The sequence below is a fragment of the Colletotrichum scovillei genome, assembly GCF_011075155.1.
Source record: "Colletotrichum scovillei strain TJNH1 chromosome Unknown Contig00001, whole genome shotgun sequence".
In the NCBI taxonomy this organism is placed as follows: Eukaryota; Fungi; Ascomycota; class Sordariomycetes; order Glomerellales; family Glomerellaceae; genus Colletotrichum; species Colletotrichum scovillei.
The window spans coordinates 2,685,555-2,706,710 of record NW_023336259.1 but is presented as its reverse complement, the minus strand read 5'-3'; the positions used below and the strand labels follow the sequence as shown (position 1 = coordinate 2,706,710).

The 21,156-nt window shown below is 54.4% G+C and overlaps 3 protein-coding genes across 3 annotated transcripts; all 3 read left to right on the top strand.

Annotated features, from left to right (window-relative positions):
- Positions 1-511: 511 nt before the first annotated feature.
- HER10_EVM0000882 (zinc knuckle) lies at positions 512-5,068 on the top strand. Its single transcript, XM_035470649.1, has one exon. It carries the CDS (start codon positions 1,741-1,743, stop codon positions 4,048-4,050), a length of 2,310 nt encoding a protein of 769 aa, XP_035337939.1. The 5' UTR covers positions 512-1,740; the 3' UTR covers positions 4,051-5,068.
- A 4,661-nt stretch (positions 5,069-9,729) lies between these two features.
- On the top strand, positions 9,730-12,235 carry HER10_EVM0011432 (uncharacterized protein). Its single transcript, XM_035480865.1, has one exon. The coding sequence runs from the start codon at positions 10,132-10,134 to the stop codon at positions 12,172-12,174; it is 2,043 nt and encodes a 680-aa protein (XP_035338919.1). The 5' UTR covers positions 9,730-10,131; the 3' UTR covers positions 12,175-12,235.
- A 3,799-nt stretch (positions 12,236-16,034) lies between these two features.
- Positions 16,035-20,929, top strand: HER10_EVM0009937 (hsp90-like protein). The gene is made up of 3 exons (XM_035479408.1): positions 16,035-18,372; positions 18,425-19,310; positions 19,366-20,929. The coding sequence occupies exons 1-3, from the start codon at positions 16,548-16,550 to the stop codon at positions 20,237-20,239; spliced, it is 3,585 nt and encodes a 1,194-aa protein (XP_035338789.1). The 5' UTR covers positions 16,035-16,547; the 3' UTR covers positions 20,240-20,929.
- The last annotated feature ends 227 nt before the right edge of the window (positions 20,930-21,156 follow it).

The following is a 21,156-nucleotide window of genomic DNA, read 5'->3' as shown; positions in this document are numbered from 1 at the left end:
CGCACAAAGAAGGACGATGGCGGCATAGACCCTCCTCCCCAAGTTGTCGATGCCGTCCTAGACTCCGTATTCTGTACTCCGTACCTGTCTTCCCCAAGACATACGGTGTTGCTCCTTTCTTCCCACCTTTCCGCTCCTCGATTTGACAAAAGTCATCGTTATCTGAGCTAAATCTGTCGCCCTCGGTCTCCACTAAGCGGGCTGTGCGACAACTTATTGCCTGTAGTGGTTCGTTGCGTTGCGTGGGATGGACGGATAGGCAAGAAAAGGAGACGTGGAATTCCTGGACATCCGGGATATCTCACCGAACCACAAAGTGCGTCACTGATGGAATGCCAAAGTTTCCTGTCCACATTAGGCCCGACCCCTGGTCACGTCTGCCGATATCGAGCTGTTGCAACACGCATAGGCGCAGTCATTTAGCCAGCTGATGTTGTAGAAATACGTGAATACTAAACTACAATCGAGCCCTTTACTCATTGCAGCTTCATACTTGCGGGTAAATTCGTGGCGTGTCTTGCGCCCGGACGACGCGAATTTCCAACACGCAATACCGTGGCCACACTTTGGACAGAAAGCAGCAGATTCATGAGACCACGATATGCCCGTTCAAAGATGTCGCATAACACCATACCTTTCCCATGGACCATTCATTGACCCCCTCCAACTCTTGCCCCAGTTTGTGTAACTCGTCCGCCTGCCATTGTCGACGCTTGGTCCAGGTGGCAGGTGTGCAGAAAAGTTCTAGCCTCATTTCCGACCACCAGGATCTCATTTCTACTTTCCTCAGTTCTGCGGGTTGCGGATTGGATGTTTGTAATTAGATGAAAATCGATAGGCCCGAGGTGCCAATTCTAGAAGCATTCACTTTCGCTTCCGAGTTTCTGCTTTGCAAAATGACACCGACCAGTCCGACACCGCCTCAGGTGGGCACCGGCCTGTAATTAGTGAAGGTCCCAGGTTTGACAGGGCAATCAGTCGGCCCCCTGGTTAAGCGAGTAGAAAAGGGACCTGCCTTACCTAATAACTGAGTTGAGAGATACCTACCGATTGGCACTGTGCCGTGGCCCGCACCTCTGAAAAATCGAACAAACCGAGGCGAGGAGTCAAGGTGTCTACGGAAAGACGGGACCCGGCAGCACAGGTGTTGAAGGCCGGCAGGCAGAGGCAGCCACGGCCAGGTGCAAGAGGTCCGGCGCGTCGGTTTGGCGACACAGACGCGGTTATTCTTCGGCCGGCCGTTTTTTTGTGACGTCTGGCCTGCTGTGGGTACCCGACAAACAACCCTGCATACAATTTTTGATCAGAGGAAACGGCGGTCTTTTCCTGTTGATGCCGAACGACGTCGAGCGATACTGACCGTTGAATATTTATTCATTCTCACCCAAGCACTCCGATCGCTTGATTCGAGCAAGCCTACCCGGCGGCATATCCCATCGGATCGGAATTAGGGTTTCTAGGCGCGACCGAGCATTGTCATCCTCAGGCAAATCGCGAATTCTCATGACCTTGGAGTTGTGATTCACATCCTCATTGCCGGACACACGAATGCGAAATATTCCAACCTGGGAAAGATATCAAGTTTTGCCGGAGTATTTCAGCACGGCACCCACTCATTTCAACACCTGAACCCCCTCAAAGTAAGGCATTGGAGAGACGTTGAATTTTGGTACAGCGTCGTATATCTCATAGTACACCGCAGTCACTGAATTTTCACACACCGCCATCAAGCGCTACATAATGGAGACATCAGAGTCAGCACAAGCCGTTCCGGTGCTTAGCACTGGGAACGATGCCCAGCGAGTATCGAAGAAGAGGTCGCTGGAAGACGTTGAGCAGGGAGATGTGATGCCCAACGGATCACCGCAATCTCATCGGGCCTCATCGCATGAGCCCGAGGCCAAGCGAGCGAGAACGGAGCAAATTGGTCAATCAGCCGAGCAGGATGTTTCAATGGACTCGGAAAGCGCCGATGAGGGCGAGCTGGAAGAAGACGGAGAGGTTCTACCTTCCGAACCCGAATCCGAAAACCAGGGGGTCGTCGCCGCAGAGAGTGGAGGAAACGCCGGGTCTCGCACGCGTTCAAAGGCGTCGTCTTCGGGGGGAGAGTCAGATGCAGGCAGCAAACGGACGACCCGTTCAATGTCGGCGGCGGCGAGTGGCCCATCTCAAGTTGGGTGGAATCAAGGCATCACGTCCCAGATCCGGACATCACTTGGAGGGCCCAAGACCAAGGCTGCACCGGTGCCGGCCAAGGTCTCAATTGTTGAGGAGGAAAGCGCACCTGCTGCCGCACCTGCGTCCGATGCTCAAGATGCGCCTGCACCGACCGAGGCTGCTGAGCCAGCCCAACCTGCCCAACCGGCACCAAAGGAGCCTAAAATTTCTCGACAGCAGCGAAGAGCCGAAGCCGCCGCTCTCGAGAAAGAAAAGGCACAAAATGAGAAGAATGCTTTCGTCTATGAGGGTATGACTTTCTTCCAACCCAACAAGAAGACGCTTTTGCAACCAAAGGGAAACAACCTAGGCAGTGGAGTGTGGAGATCCAAGTTTAAGAGCTGGGCCCAGTCATTCATCAGCCGCAATAGCGAGCAGGAGCAGCTGCTCACGCCCGAGATTCTCGTCGCCGCTCTGCAGGACTACATTGCGCATCGGGCGCAGTGGAATAAGAAGAGGCAGTCTCCGGCCGCCACCACCGAGTCACGCAAGCCCGAAACGAGGACTGACATGGCCTCCATCCTGGCGTCGGCCGTGAAGAAGCCTACTCGCCAGCTAGGATCGGAAGAGTCACCCCTGATCATCCACGACGACGAGGACGAGGTCGACGACGACATTCAAGAAGTATCACCCCCTTCCGGTGCCAGACGGGAGTCCAGCGATCGGCATTCGGCTACAACACCATCTCAAAACGACGTGGTGGAAGTGGTGAGCGACGAGGACGAGGAGATGGAGGAAGAGCAAGGTGAACCTGGACCGGCGATCATGACCGAGGAGGAGGACCTAGAGCAGCAGCGAAGATACTTTCCTGGCCTGGCAGACACTGCCCAGATCTGCGTGTACTGCGCAACTCTCGGACACACCTCGATGGCTTGCCCCAACACTCGGTGCAAGTTCTGCGAACATACCGACCACTTTTCGTGGAACTGCCCTACACGCGAGAGGTGCACTAAGTGTCGCCAGCTCGGCCACAGCAAGACCCAGTGCAAGGAGAAGCTCATTCACCTGGACGAGGAGGGTATGGAGTGTGCCCTGTGTGGCTCCCAGGCTCACCAGGAGAACGAGTGCGAGAAAGTCTGGCGGTCATACAAGCCTCCGAGGATGATCAAGAAGGTCAAGCCGTTCCCCGCCTTCTGCGGGTTTTGCGGAAACGAGAGCCACTACTCTTCCGATTGTCATCTGAATCGTGACAGACCGAAAAGCGAAACGTGGACGCTCAAGAACAGACACCTCTACGTCGACAAGAACGCAACCGATGGCCCGATCAGCGACTTCGCTAGTCAGCCCCAGAACCCCAAGTTCGCCCCTCTCTCGATCAAGGGCTCTGCAGCCAAGCGAAACCACATCTTCTACCCCGACAGCGACGGGTCGGAGGAGGGAGAGTTCATCGGTCAGAAGGTGAAGCCGCGTGCTCCACTCGGCAATATCCAGATGTCGACCAACCTCCAGATCAACGCCGGCAACTTTGGACCACCACCGCAGATGCAGTCAAACGGGCGCGGTGGCCAGCAGCGAAATGGGTGGTCAGCGCAGCAGCCTCCCCTCCCTCCAGGTCCTCCACCTCCAGGTCCGCCACCACAGGGCTCGTACTCGCGAATGTCTAGAAGCTACAACAACCAGTCGCGCCAGCCGGCGAGCGGTTTGCCCCCCAAGCCCCCAGCACCGCAGTCGCAGCAACACGGGCGAGCAGGACCGAATCCGCCGAAGAAGCAGAGGACGAGGAACCATTCCGGAAACTCCAATGCGGGAGCCGCGCAGCAGCAGCAGAACGGTGGGGGCTCTGCGGCATCGCGCCGCAGGGGCAAGAACAAACGCGGTGGGAAGCAAGGATGAGCGTTTGGAATGATTGGCTAGCGCGCGACGCCGTTGAGAAAAGGGGCGTACAGTACGTTGGATGGGATGGATGGGTGTGTCGCGCGACCGCGGGCGAAGAAAAGTGGTGGTGGTGCGAAGTCACGGGAAGAGGCGAGGAACATCATGTACGACAAAAGTGTACGAGTTGCGACAAGAAACCTCGAAGCGAAATCGAAGGGGAGGGGACTCAGACAGCAGCGTGACGATGCGCGACCAAATGCGCGACGACAGCCTTGCCTTTATGGTTGGGTGAACGACTATGGACGAAACTGCGCGGCGAGGGCGGAAGGGGGTGGTGGTTAGCTTTACATTTTGCAAGCGGGAAGATGGGGTTTGCGTCGGGCCAATCGTTGCGCATGCGCAAGTTGACGTGGACTGACTTCCTGCACACAACGGTATTTCCCATCTCGGAAGTGGATCAGGGTCATTAGGTTGACTAGAAGCCGGGTGCGGGAGGCAGTAGATGGTATGGAGAGGACTCGGGATCAGTAGTTTTCTTAATACCCCCACGGCTATCTGTTCGCACAGAACAAATCGGCGGGCTGGAATTACTACTATCTTGCGTTTTATGGATGATTTTACTTTGACCTTGTGTGCTTGATTCTGGATTTCAAAGTTTTTCTCTTTCGCTTAGAGGACATGATGGGACTAACAAGGAATATCTCGAGATTGACTCATTGCGAAATGCCACGACATTGGGAAATAATCCCTGGCTGGCACTTTCGTGGCTGGGGGAGGAAGATTGAATCATTGACGGTGAAGAAGAGGCCGTGTCGTCTGGGAGATGCCAAATATGCTCTTTACCGCAAGTTGTCTTGACATGGGATGGATATAGTCAAGGGTTGGGAGAAAGCGAAAAGGTAGTTTCCGCGCGGCTTGGGGTGTGTATAAGAAGAAATAGGAAAAAAAAGAGGATATCGTGGGCTTCTTGTTCACCGGGGGGCGTGTCAATTTTGTTCGTTTGATATATGTCGGTAAATTTAGTAGTAGAACACGGACGGCGCTTAGACTTGGTGTGTTAGTCACAATGTCGACCACGTCGTGGGCATTGCCTTGATTTTTGCACCCTTGGGAAACGCTTGGGCTTCAATATAAAAAATTGGTCGTGGACTTTTTGTGTGGACGGACGAGGGTTTTTGACGATTTGTCGGTGTGTGAGTGTGCGTGTGGTGTGTAAGTGCGTCGTTGCGAACTTGCGGTGCGGTCAGTGTCTGGGGGCTGGGTTCAAGTTGTGGATATGATTTTTTTCTTCTTCCTTTTGTTCGAATGTTTGGTTCATGATGCATGGGTATTTTTTGATGCAGTGGTTTGGTGGATTTTCATAGTGGATATAAGACTAGGAGTTGGGAAACCCGGGATGTTGGGTAGGGGTTATTGTTCTTGGGAGGAAAACGTGGTTTGTGGGTTTTCGATGACCATGGCCTTGTCATTTGGGTATTTGGGCTCTCGAGTCTTGGGTCTTGGGTCTAAGGACTTGGACATGTGAGACCGGGGTGTGTTGACGATGGACACCGTGGACCACAGGCCCTCATGGGTTTTGGGAAGAGAAGAGTTCTGTCGCAGAGTTGTGGGATATGTGTTTGGTTCACCGGCGACGATGGACTCGTTTTGCGATGCCCCGGGACGGCGGGAATGACCAGGGGATGTGCACGACGTGGCTCCAAGGGTCTCTGCTGTCCCTGTCTCTCTTTTACCGCTGGCTTGGCTGTACCCCTGGTCTGATGATGTATGTAGTACGGATAGACATGGGGAGTTTTGAAAGTTCTTGAGTTGAGAGAAAGAAAGCTTGTGGTTTGTCGGCCGGCATGGCATACGGGAAAGGTACTGGGTGTGCGGTTCAATGGTAATGGAGCCGGTAGCGAAGGGAGGGTGTGGTTTTTTTGATAATGGGGACGATGCAGTCGTGATGTGGACACCAGGTGACGATCAACCAGGGTTGATTTTTTTGGTCTCATGGGTTGTGGTTGTCGGTGTAAGTACGGACGTAGTACTGGGGGTTGCCCTTAGTTGTGGGTGATGAGTGATGGCAGTCTCCAAGGGTTGTCTGTGACTGTGACGGACGGTGTGATGCAAAGTGCTGCGATGCATGGGAGTTGCAAAGGGGAAAGAACAAACGATGCGTTGAGAAGACTCGAAGCTTTTTAGGGCGGGTTGTTTTGCTGTGCTGTGCTGTGTTGTCCGTTTTGGGGGGAGTATGTTGACTAAAGTACTGAGTTAGGTTGGTGTACGGAGTATGCATACATGTAGACTTTGACTTAGACTTGAAGTCGACAAGAGAGATCATGGGACGGATTGTATGCAGGTCAGTGACATTTTGGGGCGGGAGTCTGAGAGATGCAGGAAGGGGACCCGGACCCTTGCGCTGTTGCTCAGACCAGACCGTTGACGCGGGCTTGGGATGATGAGGGAGCTGGTTCCGAAGAGACTCTACGTAATTAGTAAGGTACCCCGAGTTCTCGATTTCTGAGAGTTGAGTTGTGGTCTGCAGTCTGTGGTCTGAATCTTCGTTGTGGGTGGTGGTAGTGGTGGTGGTGTTTCGACCTGTAATTATGTCAGCCCCATTTTGTTCTATGGTAAAGAGGTCGATTTGGGGGCGTGGTTGTGTGCTTCAATCTGGAGGCAGCCGAGCCATTCAAGAGTGCCTTGCCGGCCTGTGGATGAGTTGCTGTGGAGTCGTTGGATGCTGCATGCCATGAGGAGGCCGGCCGGGTGGCCGGGCTACGTCAACCTCCAACCTGGAATTGGAGTTTCGTGGGAAGCATTTGGGACAAGGAAAGGATGGGATGCGCCGGTTGATGTCCGAACCCGCAAATGCGCAAACAAATTGTGGGGGTTTCGCATGGGTCGCCGAGTGGACAGACGAACCTTTTGGACGACGTCTCTCACCGCGTGGGATTCGTTCGGTTCTTTCAGTTATTCCTAGGAATAAAGACTAATGTGATTGGTCAGACGTCGAGCTGGCGACGGTTTCCCGTCTGATCCGCGGTTGATTCGCGGACGAGAGCATTTGCGCGACGGACCTCACTGGTCAATGGGCGAACGTATGCAGAATGCAAGATAGTGGATCGTTCAGAGAGAGAAGAGTCATAACTCTCATCCATCGGCCGTGGCATGCATGGGGGTGTGGTCGAGAGTAGGAGCGGACGAAGACGCTAGGTACTGTATCCGCAGACGTAGCGCAGTAGCAGAAGTGGACTATGCGCGGCAAGTCAACACCCTTGAACCTGCCTTGCCTATGCCTTTGCCTTTGCCTTTGCCTTTGCCTTTGCCTTTGCCTTTGCCTTTGCCTATGCTTCTGGCTTCTCTTGCAGTCTTGCTGACCTGGAACTTTGCCGTTTTTGCATCCATGTCCGGAAAACCGTACATTTGCCAAGGGGAGACTTACATGGGATAGACGAGGGGTTTCTGGCCACAGCCCTAGCCTCGCACGTCGTCGCCCTGTGTTTCGCGAAAATGGAGGTATGGCTGGCACGGCTGGCTGTTGGATGGAGGTGTGGCGTGGTGTAAGGTAGGTTGTCTCTAATAGGCGAAGGTGGTGGCAGCATATGGTTGACGGTTTCGAACAAGACTCAGGCCATTATGCTACAATGCTGATCAGATCAGCAGAGATCAAGTCCCCCATTTCTCATGGGCGAAAGCGAGAGCGGGAAGGCTTCAACACCAAACGTCAAGGTCGAGACCGTGGACGAACCACGGCAAGAGGGGATCTTCGTTCCTTTCGAAGTTGACGCATATTCCATGCTAGCGGGCTCCCTCCTCAGACTACCACGCTACCAGGCTAGGATAGATATATCGCCACGCGGAGGGGAAGCCGAAAACGTTGAGTAAGAGGGCACGAAGGAAACGCCGGACTCTCGAACACATCCTCCACCATGCCCATGATCGTCAAAAGATCCACCTGGCAGACAAGACACTGGGAAGCGAATCCACGGAACCGAAGGGCAGGTGGGCAGGTCGTTCAGTCAGTCGAAGTGGAAACATCAGACGGGCGGGGGGATCTGCCTCTGTCAAATGCCACAGACACCAGGCAGTGTAAAGGTAAGATAGTGTGTGGTCAGCGCTTAGACTTACAACACCCAGCACGAAACGACTGGTCGTCGACGATAGACGCGCTCCCGTAGCTCCCGTCCACCTCCCCAGGCACAGACGCGTACCTTTCGCGTCTCTGGCAAATCACGGCGAGGCTTGTCGTCGGCTGCATGACCAGCCTCCCGGGTTTGCGGCCAATGGGGTGTCATGTTGACGGACGTTTGACGTGCCGGTGGAGTTTTCGACCTTGAAGAGTGGAGACGTGGCCCGTGAGATCCAGATAGACTTAGAGTTTTTGGCGTGGGATAGAGTTCTTATCGATAGCGCTTCTCCCACAACAATGGAACCTATACTCCGTCCCTTTTTGGCTTTTGCGAAGAAACGAAAGAAAAGACCACCCATGACATGCAAGCTCCTGCTGCTGCGCTCGGGGCTGGCTCGGACGATGGGGCCGGCGACTGGGAACCGGGAATGAGAAAGTCCAACTCATGGGTACGATAGAAACACCGGGCAGGACAGGCCCAGAAGGCCACACAGATCAAAAAAAGACCACGAAGAGAACCAGCAGGTATCCTGCCATGGCCTGCAATGGCCCGCACCAGATAGACACAAGGCAGTCTCATCCTCGGGACGCTCTCAACCACTGGCATGACTTGAAACAAAGTCCTTGGCGGCCGGGGGATACCCTCAGAACTCAGGAGAGAGAGGGAGAGAGGGCTTCTTCTCTTGCTTGCGTTTCTGCATTTCTCTGCAGAGCTAATGCAACTCTCCTTCACCTCATGGCCTCTTTGGACTCTGGTTCTTACTAGAGGTACCAAGTCCAGATGGCATATTCGTCTCGTCTCCATCTTTCATCCTGCTACCTTACTTGTAGACTAACGTGGTCGTCCCGCGCGAAGAGTGACAAACGCACAACCAATCACACGCCCGCAACACGTCGCCAACTCGCCATTTCTGGACACTCTTCCTACAAAACCTTGAACCGCATCGGGTGGTGTCTGGTGTGTGGGTGGTGGTGTGTGGCACGAGCTTTACACGCCTAGCACACACGTCCCCCGAATCCACAACCACAACCAGCATCCACGTCCACACCTCTCGAATTCCCCATCTTTACCATTAGTAGGGACGTGTCTCCCATCCCGCGCGCCCGGGGTCCATGTCTCTCTCTTTTTGGTAAGCCCACAACGTCTCCATACTGCGTACACAACAACCGCGTGGAACCTCCATGGGAACTGGTAAAAAAAGAGAGGCTACACTAGTCTTGCATATGCAGGTCTCGACAGAGGTGACTCACCCGCCAGTCGTTCCCACCGAGGAGCTACGGGACGATGCGGCCAAGGGGGCGTCTTTGAGCGAGGGGAGGCTGGCTCCGCCGGTTTACATTCAACCTTTTTTTCGCATGTGTAGGTGTAGGTGTAGGTGTAGCTCTATGGAGCATCCGTACATTTCAAACCTTGCTAGATGGGATATCCAGCAAAAAAGACTGAAAATTGTGTGTGTGGTGTTCTCGCAAATCAGTCCCCCCCATGTAAGTGAGAAGAGGGAGAGAGTATATTTGCCTCACCCTCCCACCACCCAGATTCCGTTTGGCCTGATTTTCGAGACCTGCTTTTCCTCTATCTTTCATTGTTTCCAATCTTGATATCCCGTCTTATTTGTTTCAAAAGACGACAGCTCATACATATAACCTTGGCTTATATACCGAGGCATTCATCCTAAACTGGTATTACTGTGAGAAAAGAGGTTGTGAATAACCTCATTCGCCCATTTGAAGAAAGGGAATCTGTTTCAGAAAGAGAAAAGAGAAGAAAGAAAGGAAGACCGAATCCTGATATACTCCCCAATCGTCCATCCTCACCTTACCTGATATCCGCCATACAAAAACTTTCGGTGTTGAACCAAGGTCAGACACGGCATCTGCTTTGGTATATCCCACAACCAACATCTCAACCTACCAACACCATCCACCAATATCGACTTGTCGAGTAACCATCACCCCCAGCCTGGAGTCCACAACGACATGAGAAGACAATGGCCGCCCACCAGACCCCGTTCTACTGCCTCTGGCAGAAGGAACACGCCCACCTAGGCGCCGCAGTCCTCGACCTCCTCCCGAAGCGCGACATCGCCGCCCTCCGCCTCGCAAGCCCAGCCTGCTGCAACATCGCCACGAAACCCCTCTTCAAGCGCGTCCGCGTCACGTTCTCCGCAAACACCTTTACCAAGCAATCCCGCATCCAGGCCCTCGCCCGCGTAGGCCACCACATCGAACACCTCCACTTCCACTTCGCCCACACGGACGCGACCTTCCTCCCGCCCCTGGTGCACCCGACCACCGGCCGCGAGATCTCCTTCCTCTACACCCCGCACACGAGCATGGCCTCCGTCCTCGCCCGCCCGAAATACGCAAACACCGAGCTCGGCGAGATCCTCACCCAGCAGTACCCGCCCCTCTTCCACGCCGCCACAAACGTCCCCAGCTTCATCAACGCCCTGCGCTACCTCACAAACATCCGCCACCTCACCATCCGCTGCCCGGGCCAGGACCCACAGGAGCGCTACCGTCGCGACATTGTCGACTACGCCATCATGTCCCTCCGCATCGCCGTCGAGCGCGCGCCCCTCGAACGCCTCGAGAAGCTCTCCCTGTCCGGCATGCACCCCTCCTCCTTCAACTACCTCCGCCACGTCCCCGGCTTCGGCGCCGTCCCCTCCGCGGGCCGCCGCTGGAAGCAGATCCGCAAGCTCAACATCTCCGTCGAGGCCTGGGACTTTTACGGGCCCTCGCCGGGACTGGACCACCTCAAGATCATGGACGACTACATCCGCCAGTTCTCCGGCACTCTCGAGAAGCTTCACTTCACCTGGCTCGGCCCCAAGGGCCCTTGCCCCATCGCCCTCTCCGCGGACCCCCTTTTCGCGCCTCCCAAACACAGCAAGAAGCTTTTCGCGGAGGTGACGTCGCCCATGTCGCCCTTGCCGCCGGCGCCGGCCCGGAAGCCGATGCACTTCCCCCGCCTGCGGTACATGCAGGTCCGCAACGCCACCATGACGGCCGCCCAGCTCTCCGACCTGGTCGACGCGCACCAAAAGACAGTAAAGGAGTTCGACTTTGACAATGTTGTGCTCATCAATGGCGGCGACTGGGACGAGGCCCTCGCGCCGCTCATGGAGAAGAACCACCCATCATCATCATCGTCATCCGGCCATGGCCACGGCAGCGGCAGCGACATCTGGTCCCAGCACTCGCGGAGCAACTCCGAGGCCGGTAGCCTGCACTCGGACCCGGAGCCATATCACGATGACGACCTACCATCGCCGTCCGCCGCGGCGGCCGCTGCCACTCGAGAACTACTCGACTTTGACCTCGGCAGCGAATTATACGTTGACGAAGAACTATTCGATCCATATGACGGTCTCGACGAGGATCTGGCTTCAGACCTCGCGGCCGCAAAGGAGGCCAGCACCTCCTTCAGCACAGTATTAAAGAAGAAGCGTGTCCACCGGCGCAGAAAGCACCGTAAGGACGACGGCGACAAGAACACCGGCAAGGAGAGTAGCAGCTCGAAGGAGAGCCCATCGCGGCACCACAGAAGCCGCAAACACAAACACCACAGGGAGCAACCACATGTCCCAGAAGAGGATGACGTCTTCCGCCCTTCGACACCGGTGCCCATTATCACGGCGCCGATTCAGGACACGTCCCCGCACCCGGTTCTGCTTCAGCCGGCTGTGTACGACCCGAACGCCAGTCGGCTCTCAGACCCCAACGATGGCATCTCTTCGGTGCAGCGCAACATTGAACAAGAGGAAGCGCACCGCCTGCTGGCCGAGGACGCGGCGATGCGGGTCAGCGCGCTCCGCAAGGCTAAGGCGGCGGTGCTGATGAAGCTCTCGAGGGAGTTCAACCACCGCAAGGGTTCGCCAGCACCAGTAGCGAACAAGGACAGCTGCGGACTGCAGATGCGGTTGAGAGAAGGGCTCTTTGGAAGGAGCTTTGTGAGCGTGCTACCAGACGACCGGTCCATGTCGAGCCAGTCGGCGCTGGTGCCGCTAATGTTTACGAGATCATGATCATGTATGCCCCAGACACACGATTCTGTATATCTGTTATGTAAGTCGGGAACACAAACACGGCACTGTGTATCCTCTTGTACGGACGGAACTTGGTTGGTCGGAAGGATATGGCGGAAAAACATGCCGGATATTGGCCTGGACAGGCCGGCGGCGACGACAGGAGGCATTATGACTTTTGTAATGACTTGACGATACACTACTTTTCTTTCACTGTCAATTTTTCAAACAAAAATAAATAACAATATTGCAAACAAACCTTCCCTGCATTCGATTCGTGCGTATGCTGCAGATGGAGCTCGTGATCGTCTCTGTTTCAACACCGTGAATCGCGGATGGGGCGGATGGATAAACAAAGCCGAGAGAAGGGACCGAGGTGCGGAGACGGCGAATCAAGAGAGCAACTCCGTGGCTCGGCGAGACTGGTTGAATGCGTTCGGTGAGAGCGTAGCGTCCGGCGGGCAGACCGGGAACAACCCAGCTGTGCTTTCGCTGGCTGGGCGCAGAGGTGGAGTAAACAACGGGACAGCGCGTGGTGGGTGGTAGGTGGCGGGCTGGGATTGAGATGTGAGATCTCGCTGTTCTGCTGCTGCTTTCAGACCATGTCCTTGTAGCGAAGCATAACACTGGTGCGGCGTGGTAGGGTCAGCCGACGGGTAGGGCAGTCTGGACTCTATGGGTGGATAATATGGTCGTGAGACAGACGGTGAGGGCCTGTCTGTTACTCGTCCGCAAGACAGTGCCGCTGTGGCGGTTACGGCGATGTCGATGTGGACGTGTCTTCACGATGGCCGCGATTTCCACAATGGGCGGCACTGCGGCAGCTACCAGCAGCAGGCAGCCAGCGGCCCGGGCTTTATGAAATCACTGACCCAAAGGGAGATGAGCTGACGCGGGTTCAAAGAAGAGCAGAAGCAAGCTGGCGGACGAGTTCGATGATTTAGGGTTAGAGGGGTTTCCGTCAGCTCGTTAAAGCCACGAGAGCCGCTTTCATCCGAGGCGTTGCAGAAGCAGCTTATCCCACAGCGTAGCCTCATCTCCGGGACATTTCTAGCATCTGGCGGGGGGGGTCAGCGGCGATTCCTAGGGCAGCACTGGAGGTGGGAAAGCTAGCTCGTGTTGCGATGGTCAAGGGAGCCAGATTTGCCAGGGAATGAGGAACGTTGGAACTTGGACGGGGATGGGAAGGGTAATGTGCAGGGGTAGAGGGGAGGGGGCAGCGAGATTAGAGATCAGGAGCAGAGGGTACAAGTATTTCTTCAGCGTACGTGTGATTTGGAGGAGAAGAGCTTGGCATTGGAACGGACGCGTACTCCGTGAGTCCATACAGAAGAATGGAAAGGATGTGGAGGGAGTGAATACCTCATGTAGCTGCTCTACACTGTATCCAGCTGTATCCGTACCTTTTGTTGGCGCAGCTCAACCTCGATTGCCCGCCGGAATGAGATGGCTGAGGATGCCCGGATGAGGTGCGCACTGTAGGCTGGCACGGCTGGGGAAGGAAAGGGAATTGCCTTGGCTGCATCCAGAAATGTTCTGTCCTCAGTGCTGTATCCGTATGGAGTATTCGTAGTTACCACGTTGTCCTCCGTATACGGATATCGGTAGGTGGTATTCGTAGAAAGTGGCGATTGACAAGCTGGCAGTACCCGTATGCTGGGCAGAATGGTTGGATGGATGGGATCCGATGAATATCCCTCGTGTCCCTCCGTTGTTTGAGAGTGATGTGAGTGTGTTGTTGTTCCAGTGCGCATGTCAGCGTGAATCGGCGATGAGAGGCAGCCCCCCGGAGCAATGGGGGCAATGGGGGCAATGGGGGCGAAGGGGGGGCAGAAGAAAAGAAGAAGAGAAGCATCCAGCCAGGCATTGTTCCCCCGGGTGCGCGTGTTGCCCCGTGTTGCTTGCTCCATTGCTTGAGCCTGAGGTGCCCTGGGGCCTGGTGTGCTCCGTCATGCATGCCCATGGGCGAAAATGGGTGAATGGGCGAAAATGTTGCGAATGCCAAAAGCTGGGAATGGCATAGTCAGGGCCTAGACTGTCCGTGGACCGCTCGACTTTACCGGTCGGGACTTGGGAAGAGAGAGGCATCCTGGCACCCATGGCCCAAGGTGGACAGGGGAGCGGGGATTGGACGAGGGGGGTCCCCAGTCGGAAGCGACGAATTGACTTCCTGGCTGTGGTCCATCGTTGATCGATGCGGGAGACACTCACGACATTTCATCTGCGGAAGCACTGAGAAGGTACTTACGAGAGACTTGCACTGCACCTTCCTGACCTCTTTCACCTTCCTCGACTGTCTACCACTCACCCAGGTGCACTTTTCCTCCAAAACACTGGATGCATTTCATTCCCATCTCGCCCAATCCACACAGCTGCCTTACCTTTCCGAGCTACCTCACCCAAGCTCACTTACCTAAGGCACCACTTATACTTGTATCCCGTACGAACAGCTACCGCAGCCAAGCCTCCACTCCCCATGTTATGTGCTTATGTGCAGACGTACGCAAGCTGGGCCACCACTTTTCTTCTCCCCATACTCGGGTGCCATGCCTGGGCGATTTGACGATCTCGCGGGGAAGCACGCGGAATGAGGTGCTTTTTTGCTTCGAGTCGCCTGTGCACCATTCCACGGCATTTGTGTACCTCAACAGCGCAAGCTCTCTCTCTCCCACTCAGGTATCTTGCTTCCGTGACACCGATGAACGACACGCTCTTTCAGGTTCTTCAGCAATCACTTCATCCAACGGTCTTGGCCAAGATGAACGATGCTTAATCAACGAGACAGTTTACAAAAGAGGCCCTACAACAGATCCCAGTAAACATCTCTGTCAGCGCAAGAGCCGTGCTCGCCATCTGTAGCCCCAAATAGCACCCGTGGCGCAGAAATAGTGCCGTGTTGCCCGTTGCCACCCACGTATTCACCACCAGCGCTACCAAGACTCAGGAGAAGTGCAAAATCGGCCCATGTCTCCATCAAACTCTCTCCCACCGCCCGCACCAACGACCAGAGTTGCCAGCAGTTGGATGGCCTAGCAAGCCCGTTATTCCACAAGCTTCGCCCTTGAGAGACACTACCGAGATAGCGTCTTCCACACGTGTGTGATGTTCCGCGCTAACCTAGGATACCAAGAATACGGGTAGCTTCTGCGCTTTTGCGGCTCGCCTTCAGCTGTCTCTGCGCGACGGTCTCGTCTCCAACGAGACGCGAGCATGGCAACTGGGTGGCCTCGGACTGACAGCCAGCTAAGTACTGTAGCACGACACGATAGCTCCCTCGAGGTGCTTTCGTTAGTGGCTCTCCGTGAGGTGGTCTCCCCCATGAAAGTTGTCCTTCAGCCCTCCCTCGTCCTTCATCATCAGTCTCAGCGTCGTTACACAGATGACAGACAGATCCCGTCCTCAGGCCCGTTGCAACTTTCCCGCCCATCCGCAGAGCTTCTTGCTCTTTGCATCCACGCAGCCGGGCTTGTAAATGTCTCGTTTCGTTTTGGGTGCTGTGTGGTGTCTTGGTAATTTCGCGAAGCGCTTTTCGTCCATCCTCTTCGTGGACATATCCCGTTGGGTCGCAGTCAAGGAAAGGTACTTTTTTGGTGTCAACCCTGCTGAAAAATACCTACCTTCAACTGAGCTTCCCGGCTGGCAGCAAATAGGTAGATATCTCTCCTCTCCGCTCTATTACGCTAAACCCAGGCGAGGTCGTCTGTACGTACCTCGCAAGTACTCCCCCAATCCGCACCTGCACCTCAGTCTCTGAACACACTACCTACTGCGTACAGGGCACTCCACTGCGACTCCAACGTACTTCGTACCTACCCTGAACCTAATCCTAGCAGGTCGACATCCCAGCTCCTCCCGCGGCTCCACCCTCAGCGGCCGGTCTTCTTTCTGCTCGCCCTTCTCAGCCCATTCCATTCCACCCAGTCACCCTCCGCTTCAACCGACACCAAGACAATCCCTCGTCTGTCGGCCAAACTATTCTCTCTTGTGACGAATCTTCCAATCCAATTCTTGTTCCGTCCTCCACGCTCATTTCGACTGTCGGCGCATTTTGGCTCCCCTCAATCCCACGGCCAGTCTCGCCTATCAACCCCCCCGAATACCGTTTGCAAGTCACCGCAAATCCCTGCTGCTGCCGACGAAAAGCAAAACGAAACGCATCTTTGGGGAAATTGCGGATACCCAGTCAACCGCCGCGACTTTTCCTCCTGGGCGACCGCGTGCCAAGCAACTCTTCGAGGAAGACTTGCCGCCAGCCAAGTCTGTCCCACGACAACACCACCGCGACGCATCGAAAGTAGGATACCGAGAATCACCATAGCAGACGATGAAGGCCGCCCAGACACTGCCAGACTCCTCGTTATAGTCTGTTCAAAATGGGCGTCAGGGTCGCCATTCGAGAACAGCTCGCCTTCCTTGTGGTGATTGCCGTTCTCGTTGCTTTGATGATCCTCTCCGTCCCCGTCTGGATCTATGTCAATCAGTTTGTCACCCAGGTCGAAGGGCGCGAACTCGCTCTTACTGCTTCGCTCAAGGCCTCACGCATTTCTGCCGAGCTCGAACTCGTTCAGACAAGCATCATCACCATTTCTTCCCGAATCCTGATTCAGAATTCCTTGTTCACCTTCTACGATGGAAACACCACAGACGCAAATTGGGCTCAAGCCAAAGGCGATCTTAACAGTGCGCTCAGCGTCGGCGGTCTCACGGGCCTATTACAAGGGAGAATCTATTCACGGAACATCACTGGCAACGGCTATGGTCTACTCAACGTTACTGGAGAAAAGGTTCCTGAAATCGCTTTGCCATATCCCGGCGCCAATGGCTCCCAAATTTTCCTTTCCGATACCGCCGAGGGGTACCCGCCAGCCCTCTACCCGAACATTACCTACGAAGATCTAGGCCGTCAGAATCAGTACAGGAATAATACTCGAGCTTATGCAGCCAACGCGTTCGACGGAGTTAGGATTTCCACAAACGGTGGTCTGCTACTTGGCCCTTTGATTCTTAATGAGACAACTGCCCTCATCTCCATTACCGTGCCGATTCGTTACAACCAACAGCAGGAATTTATCCTAGGATACATGACGCTTGTCGCCACGGCGAGTTCTCTCATCAGCATCCGCAATTCTCGTGAGGGTTTGGGGGATACTGGACTGGTACTGCTCGTCGGGCCTACTGAGAAGTCGAACAGGTTCAATTCCAGTAATGCGGTCAGCAACAGCACCTACAAACCACCTACTGACGCACTCAACAACGTGCCGGTGAACTTTGTCCTTCCACCCAACCCACTATCTGGGCAGGGTGACCGGCACGATGAGAGAAGCTGGTCAGCGGGCAAGGACGACGACCCGTTCCCAATGAAGGATTATCCGGCAGTTCTCGCCTCCTTTAGCAAGCAGATCGCGGCACCAAACAACTCAAGTTCGATGCTTTCTACGAATAACGAACAGGGTCTTCCGGTGGCTGTGGGTTTTGCAAGAACCAACACCGCACTCGTTAACTGGACTGTGGTCGTGGAACAAGCCAAATCAGAGGCCGACGCTCCCATTGAGACATTGCGGAATATTATTCTGGGATGTGTTTTCGGCACCGCAGGCCTCATCATAATCCTCATCTTCCCTTGCGCACATCTTAGCGTGATGCCCATCAGGAGACTCAAGTCGGCGACGGAGAAATCGATCCAGCCACCGGGATATGAGGATGGGTATTATTCCGAATTCGATGGCGACGAAACTCCTGGATCGGGTGGAATTTCATCACGAACACAACGTTCCAAGAAGGATGGCATCATCACCAGTATCTTCAAGCTCGTAGGGTACAAGCCCAAGGAGAAACCCGCCTCAGAGCACGATCGCGATTCGACCCGACGCATTTTCAAAATCCCTGGCAAGGTCACTGACCGAAAACACTTCATCACCGACGAATTGACCGAGCTGACGGAGACCTTTAACGATATGAGTGACGAGCTGGTCAAACAGTACCTTTCCCTGGATCAAAAAGTCTTGGAACGGACCCGTGAGCTTGAAATCAGCAAGAAGGCCGCCGAAGCCGCCAACGAAAGCAAGACGCTCTTCATTGCAAACATTTCACACGAACTGAAGACACCCCTTAATGGTATTCTTGGCATGTGTGCCGTGTGTATGGAGGAGAGCGATATTCTCAGGATCAAGCAGTCGCTCAAGACACTTTACAAGTCAGGTAAATGCGATCTGGCTTGCTCGTCACTCTGTACCTTGCTAACCACTTTTAGGCGACTTGCTACTTCATTTACTCGAGGATCTCCTAAGCTTTTCCAAGAACCAGATTGGGCAACAACTGAACCTGGAAGAGAAGGAATTCCGACTTGCCGACATTAGATCCCAAATCTTGACCATCTTTGACAAACAAGTCAAAGAAGGCCGAATCACCTTGACCGTCAACTTCCTCGGCTCTGAAGCGATCGAACTGAGCAGTAGCCCGGAAAGAACCAGCACCGACAACAGACTACCGGCTCTGGGACCGCATGGAACCGGTAGATTGAAGGATATGTGTCTATGGGGTGACCAGCATCGCATTCTACAGGTCATTATCAACCTAGTGAGCAACAGTGTCAAGTTCACGCCAGCAGGCGGACGGGTTGATGTCCGCATCAAGTGTATCGGCGAGGTGGAAACCCCACCGGCAAATGATGGCAGCCGGTCGTCATCGTTCTCGAAGGAATCTAGACGACAGGGCAGAGGCCGACACCGAACGAACAACAGCTCAAATCCATCTGTGAGCTCTAGGGGAGGCTCGACTTCTGAACCCGTCAAGGGCACTGCTCTAAGCATTAACCCGATGGAGCCCAAGTCAACACCTCACATTCAGGTTCGGGAGCGATCTCCTACGCCGCCACCACCTGGTGCGAAGGCCTTTATATTCGAGTTCGAAGTGGAAGACACCGGCCCCGGTATTGCTGAACACATGCAGCAGAAGGTCTTTGAACCCTTTGTTCAAGGCGACCTAGGGTTGAGCAAGAAGTTTGGCGGAACAGGCCTGGGATTGAGTATCTGCCACCAACTTGCAAGTCTGATGGGTGGATCTATTTCGCTGAAAAGCACTGTCGGGGTTGGCACGACGTTCACTATGCAAATTCCCTTGAAATATGTCAAGGACAGGTATGTCTAGATGAATGTGAAGCAAGGCGGTTAATGTACTGACGAGATTTTGCAGGGCCTCGAGCACCGCTTCTAGCAGCATCAAGTCTCGGCCTCCAAGTGTCGATGCCATCGAAGGCATCGACAGTGTTCAAAACGCGAAGCGCAACTCCGGCGGGGCTCCCGTCAGCCCACCTATCAAGCCAGCCGGAGAAACAACTGCAAAGAACCTACTTGATCAACAACCGAGACTAGTCGGACTCAGCCAGCCTTTCTTCGCGTCGAACCCAGCGCCTAAAGCCAAGCGGAACACAAAACAGCAGCAAATGGCAGCCATCGATCGGGCAATGGCTACGAAGGCCAACAAGGAAGGAAAGCTACGGGTGCTCGTTGCGGACGACAATTCGACAAATATTGAGGTTGTCAGCAAAATGTTGAAGCTTGAGGACGTCTACGATGTCACCATCGCCAAGGACGGCCAGGAAGCGTATGACCTAGTTAAGGCGAACATGGATAAAAATCAAGGATTCGACGTCATCTTTATGGACATTCAGATGCCCAATCTCGATGGCCTGCAATCGACAAAACTCATCCGCAAGATGGGTTACAAAGCTCCTATCGTGGCATTGACCGCCTTCTCAGAAGAAAGCAACGTCAAAGAATGCATGGAGAGCGGCATGGACGAGTTCCTGAGTAAGCCCATTAGACGGCCTGCGCTGAAGCAGGTCCTCAAGAAGTTTGCGACGATTCCGGAAGAGCCCGAAACAGCGAGCTTGTCAAGGAAAACGACACCAGAGAAACCCACGACGGCAAAGCCAGCAGCTGCTAACGGCAGCGGGCCAGCAGTTGCGCCGGAGATGAACGAGAAAGGGGATGCGATCCATCCGGTTGGGAATGGAGCCGCGACTGCGCCCTCATCCGAACAACCCCTATCGGAGAAGGGGCCATAATTGACGCTTAATGACTTTTCAGCAGCAGGCAGAGTGATACTCGGTTTTGAGATGCCTGACAGCACATGTTCGCATAGGATTCCCCCTTTTCCCTTCGTTTGGAAGCGACATACAAAAGTTGGCGTTAGGGCGTTGATTTTTGTTTTTGATCTTTTCACATTCCCTTTTGTGTACGTATTCGTAATGACCCTGCTCGGTCTTCGAGGCACCGAAGCAGGGCTGCTCAGGCTAAGCTTGGGCATGTGTCAACATTCTCTCTTGGGAACGAAAAACGGGTTGGGATGGTACACTGTGACCAGGTAGTAGGGGTTCGGTCCCCTTGAAGAAAAAGGGCGGGCAAACATTCGTTGCTGGCAAGCATAAGCGATACATCAGAGAGGGGAGGCAGCGACGCATACGGAGGGTTTTTTATTTTCTTTTCAACTTGTCATATGGGCGGCGTTCCGGGCGTACACGAAGAAATCCGGACACGCATAGGGCTTCCTCCTTCCCCCCGACGGGGCATGGAACTCTGGGGAGGACAGGAGGGGTTGGCGAGCTAAACACGCACACGGGTGAAAGAAGACACGACGGAAGAGACACCAAGAGCAGAGCAGCGCAGCACAGAGAAGAGGGGAGAGAAAGAGAGACACGGAGAGAGAGAGAGGGACAGAGTTGTTGGACATGGGTACATTTTCATGTCGAGTAATGCCGATGACTATCTTGCTTCATCGATTAGTCTTCTAGTATCACAAAGTCGTTGTAACATCCTCTGATCATCTGTTCCTCAATTTGCGGTGATTGCGTCTTGGTCTTGAAGGAGAATCCTTGAGCGTGAACCTGTATCGCAAGTTGAGTGACAGTATTCTATAGTAGAATGCACTCAGGTGAGTGATGATGCCAAGGTTGAACCAACTTAAACAGACTAGTCAGTCTTC

Excerpts from the sequence above, each read along its gene's own strand:
- HER10_EVM0000882 (XM_035470649.1), top strand. The coding sequence starts at position 1,741 with ATGGAGACATCAGAGTCAGCACAAGCCGTTCCGGTGCTTAGCACTGGG.
- HER10_EVM0011432 (XM_035480865.1), top strand. The coding sequence starts at position 10,132 with ATGGCCGCCCACCAGACCCCGTTCTACTGCCTCTGGCAGAAGGAACAC.
- HER10_EVM0009937 (XM_035479408.1), top strand. The coding sequence starts at position 16,548 with ATGGGCGTCAGGGTCGCCATTCGAGAACAGCTCGCCTTCCTTGTGGTG. Across the intron at positions 18,373-18,424 it reads CAAGACACTTTACAAGTCAG|GCGACTTGCTACTTCATTTA; the intron begins GTAAATGCGATC and ends AACCACTTTTAG. Across the intron at positions 19,311-19,365 it reads TTGAAATATGTCAAGGACAG|GGCCTCGAGCACCGCTTCTA; the intron begins GTATGTCTAGAT and ends GAGATTTTGCAG.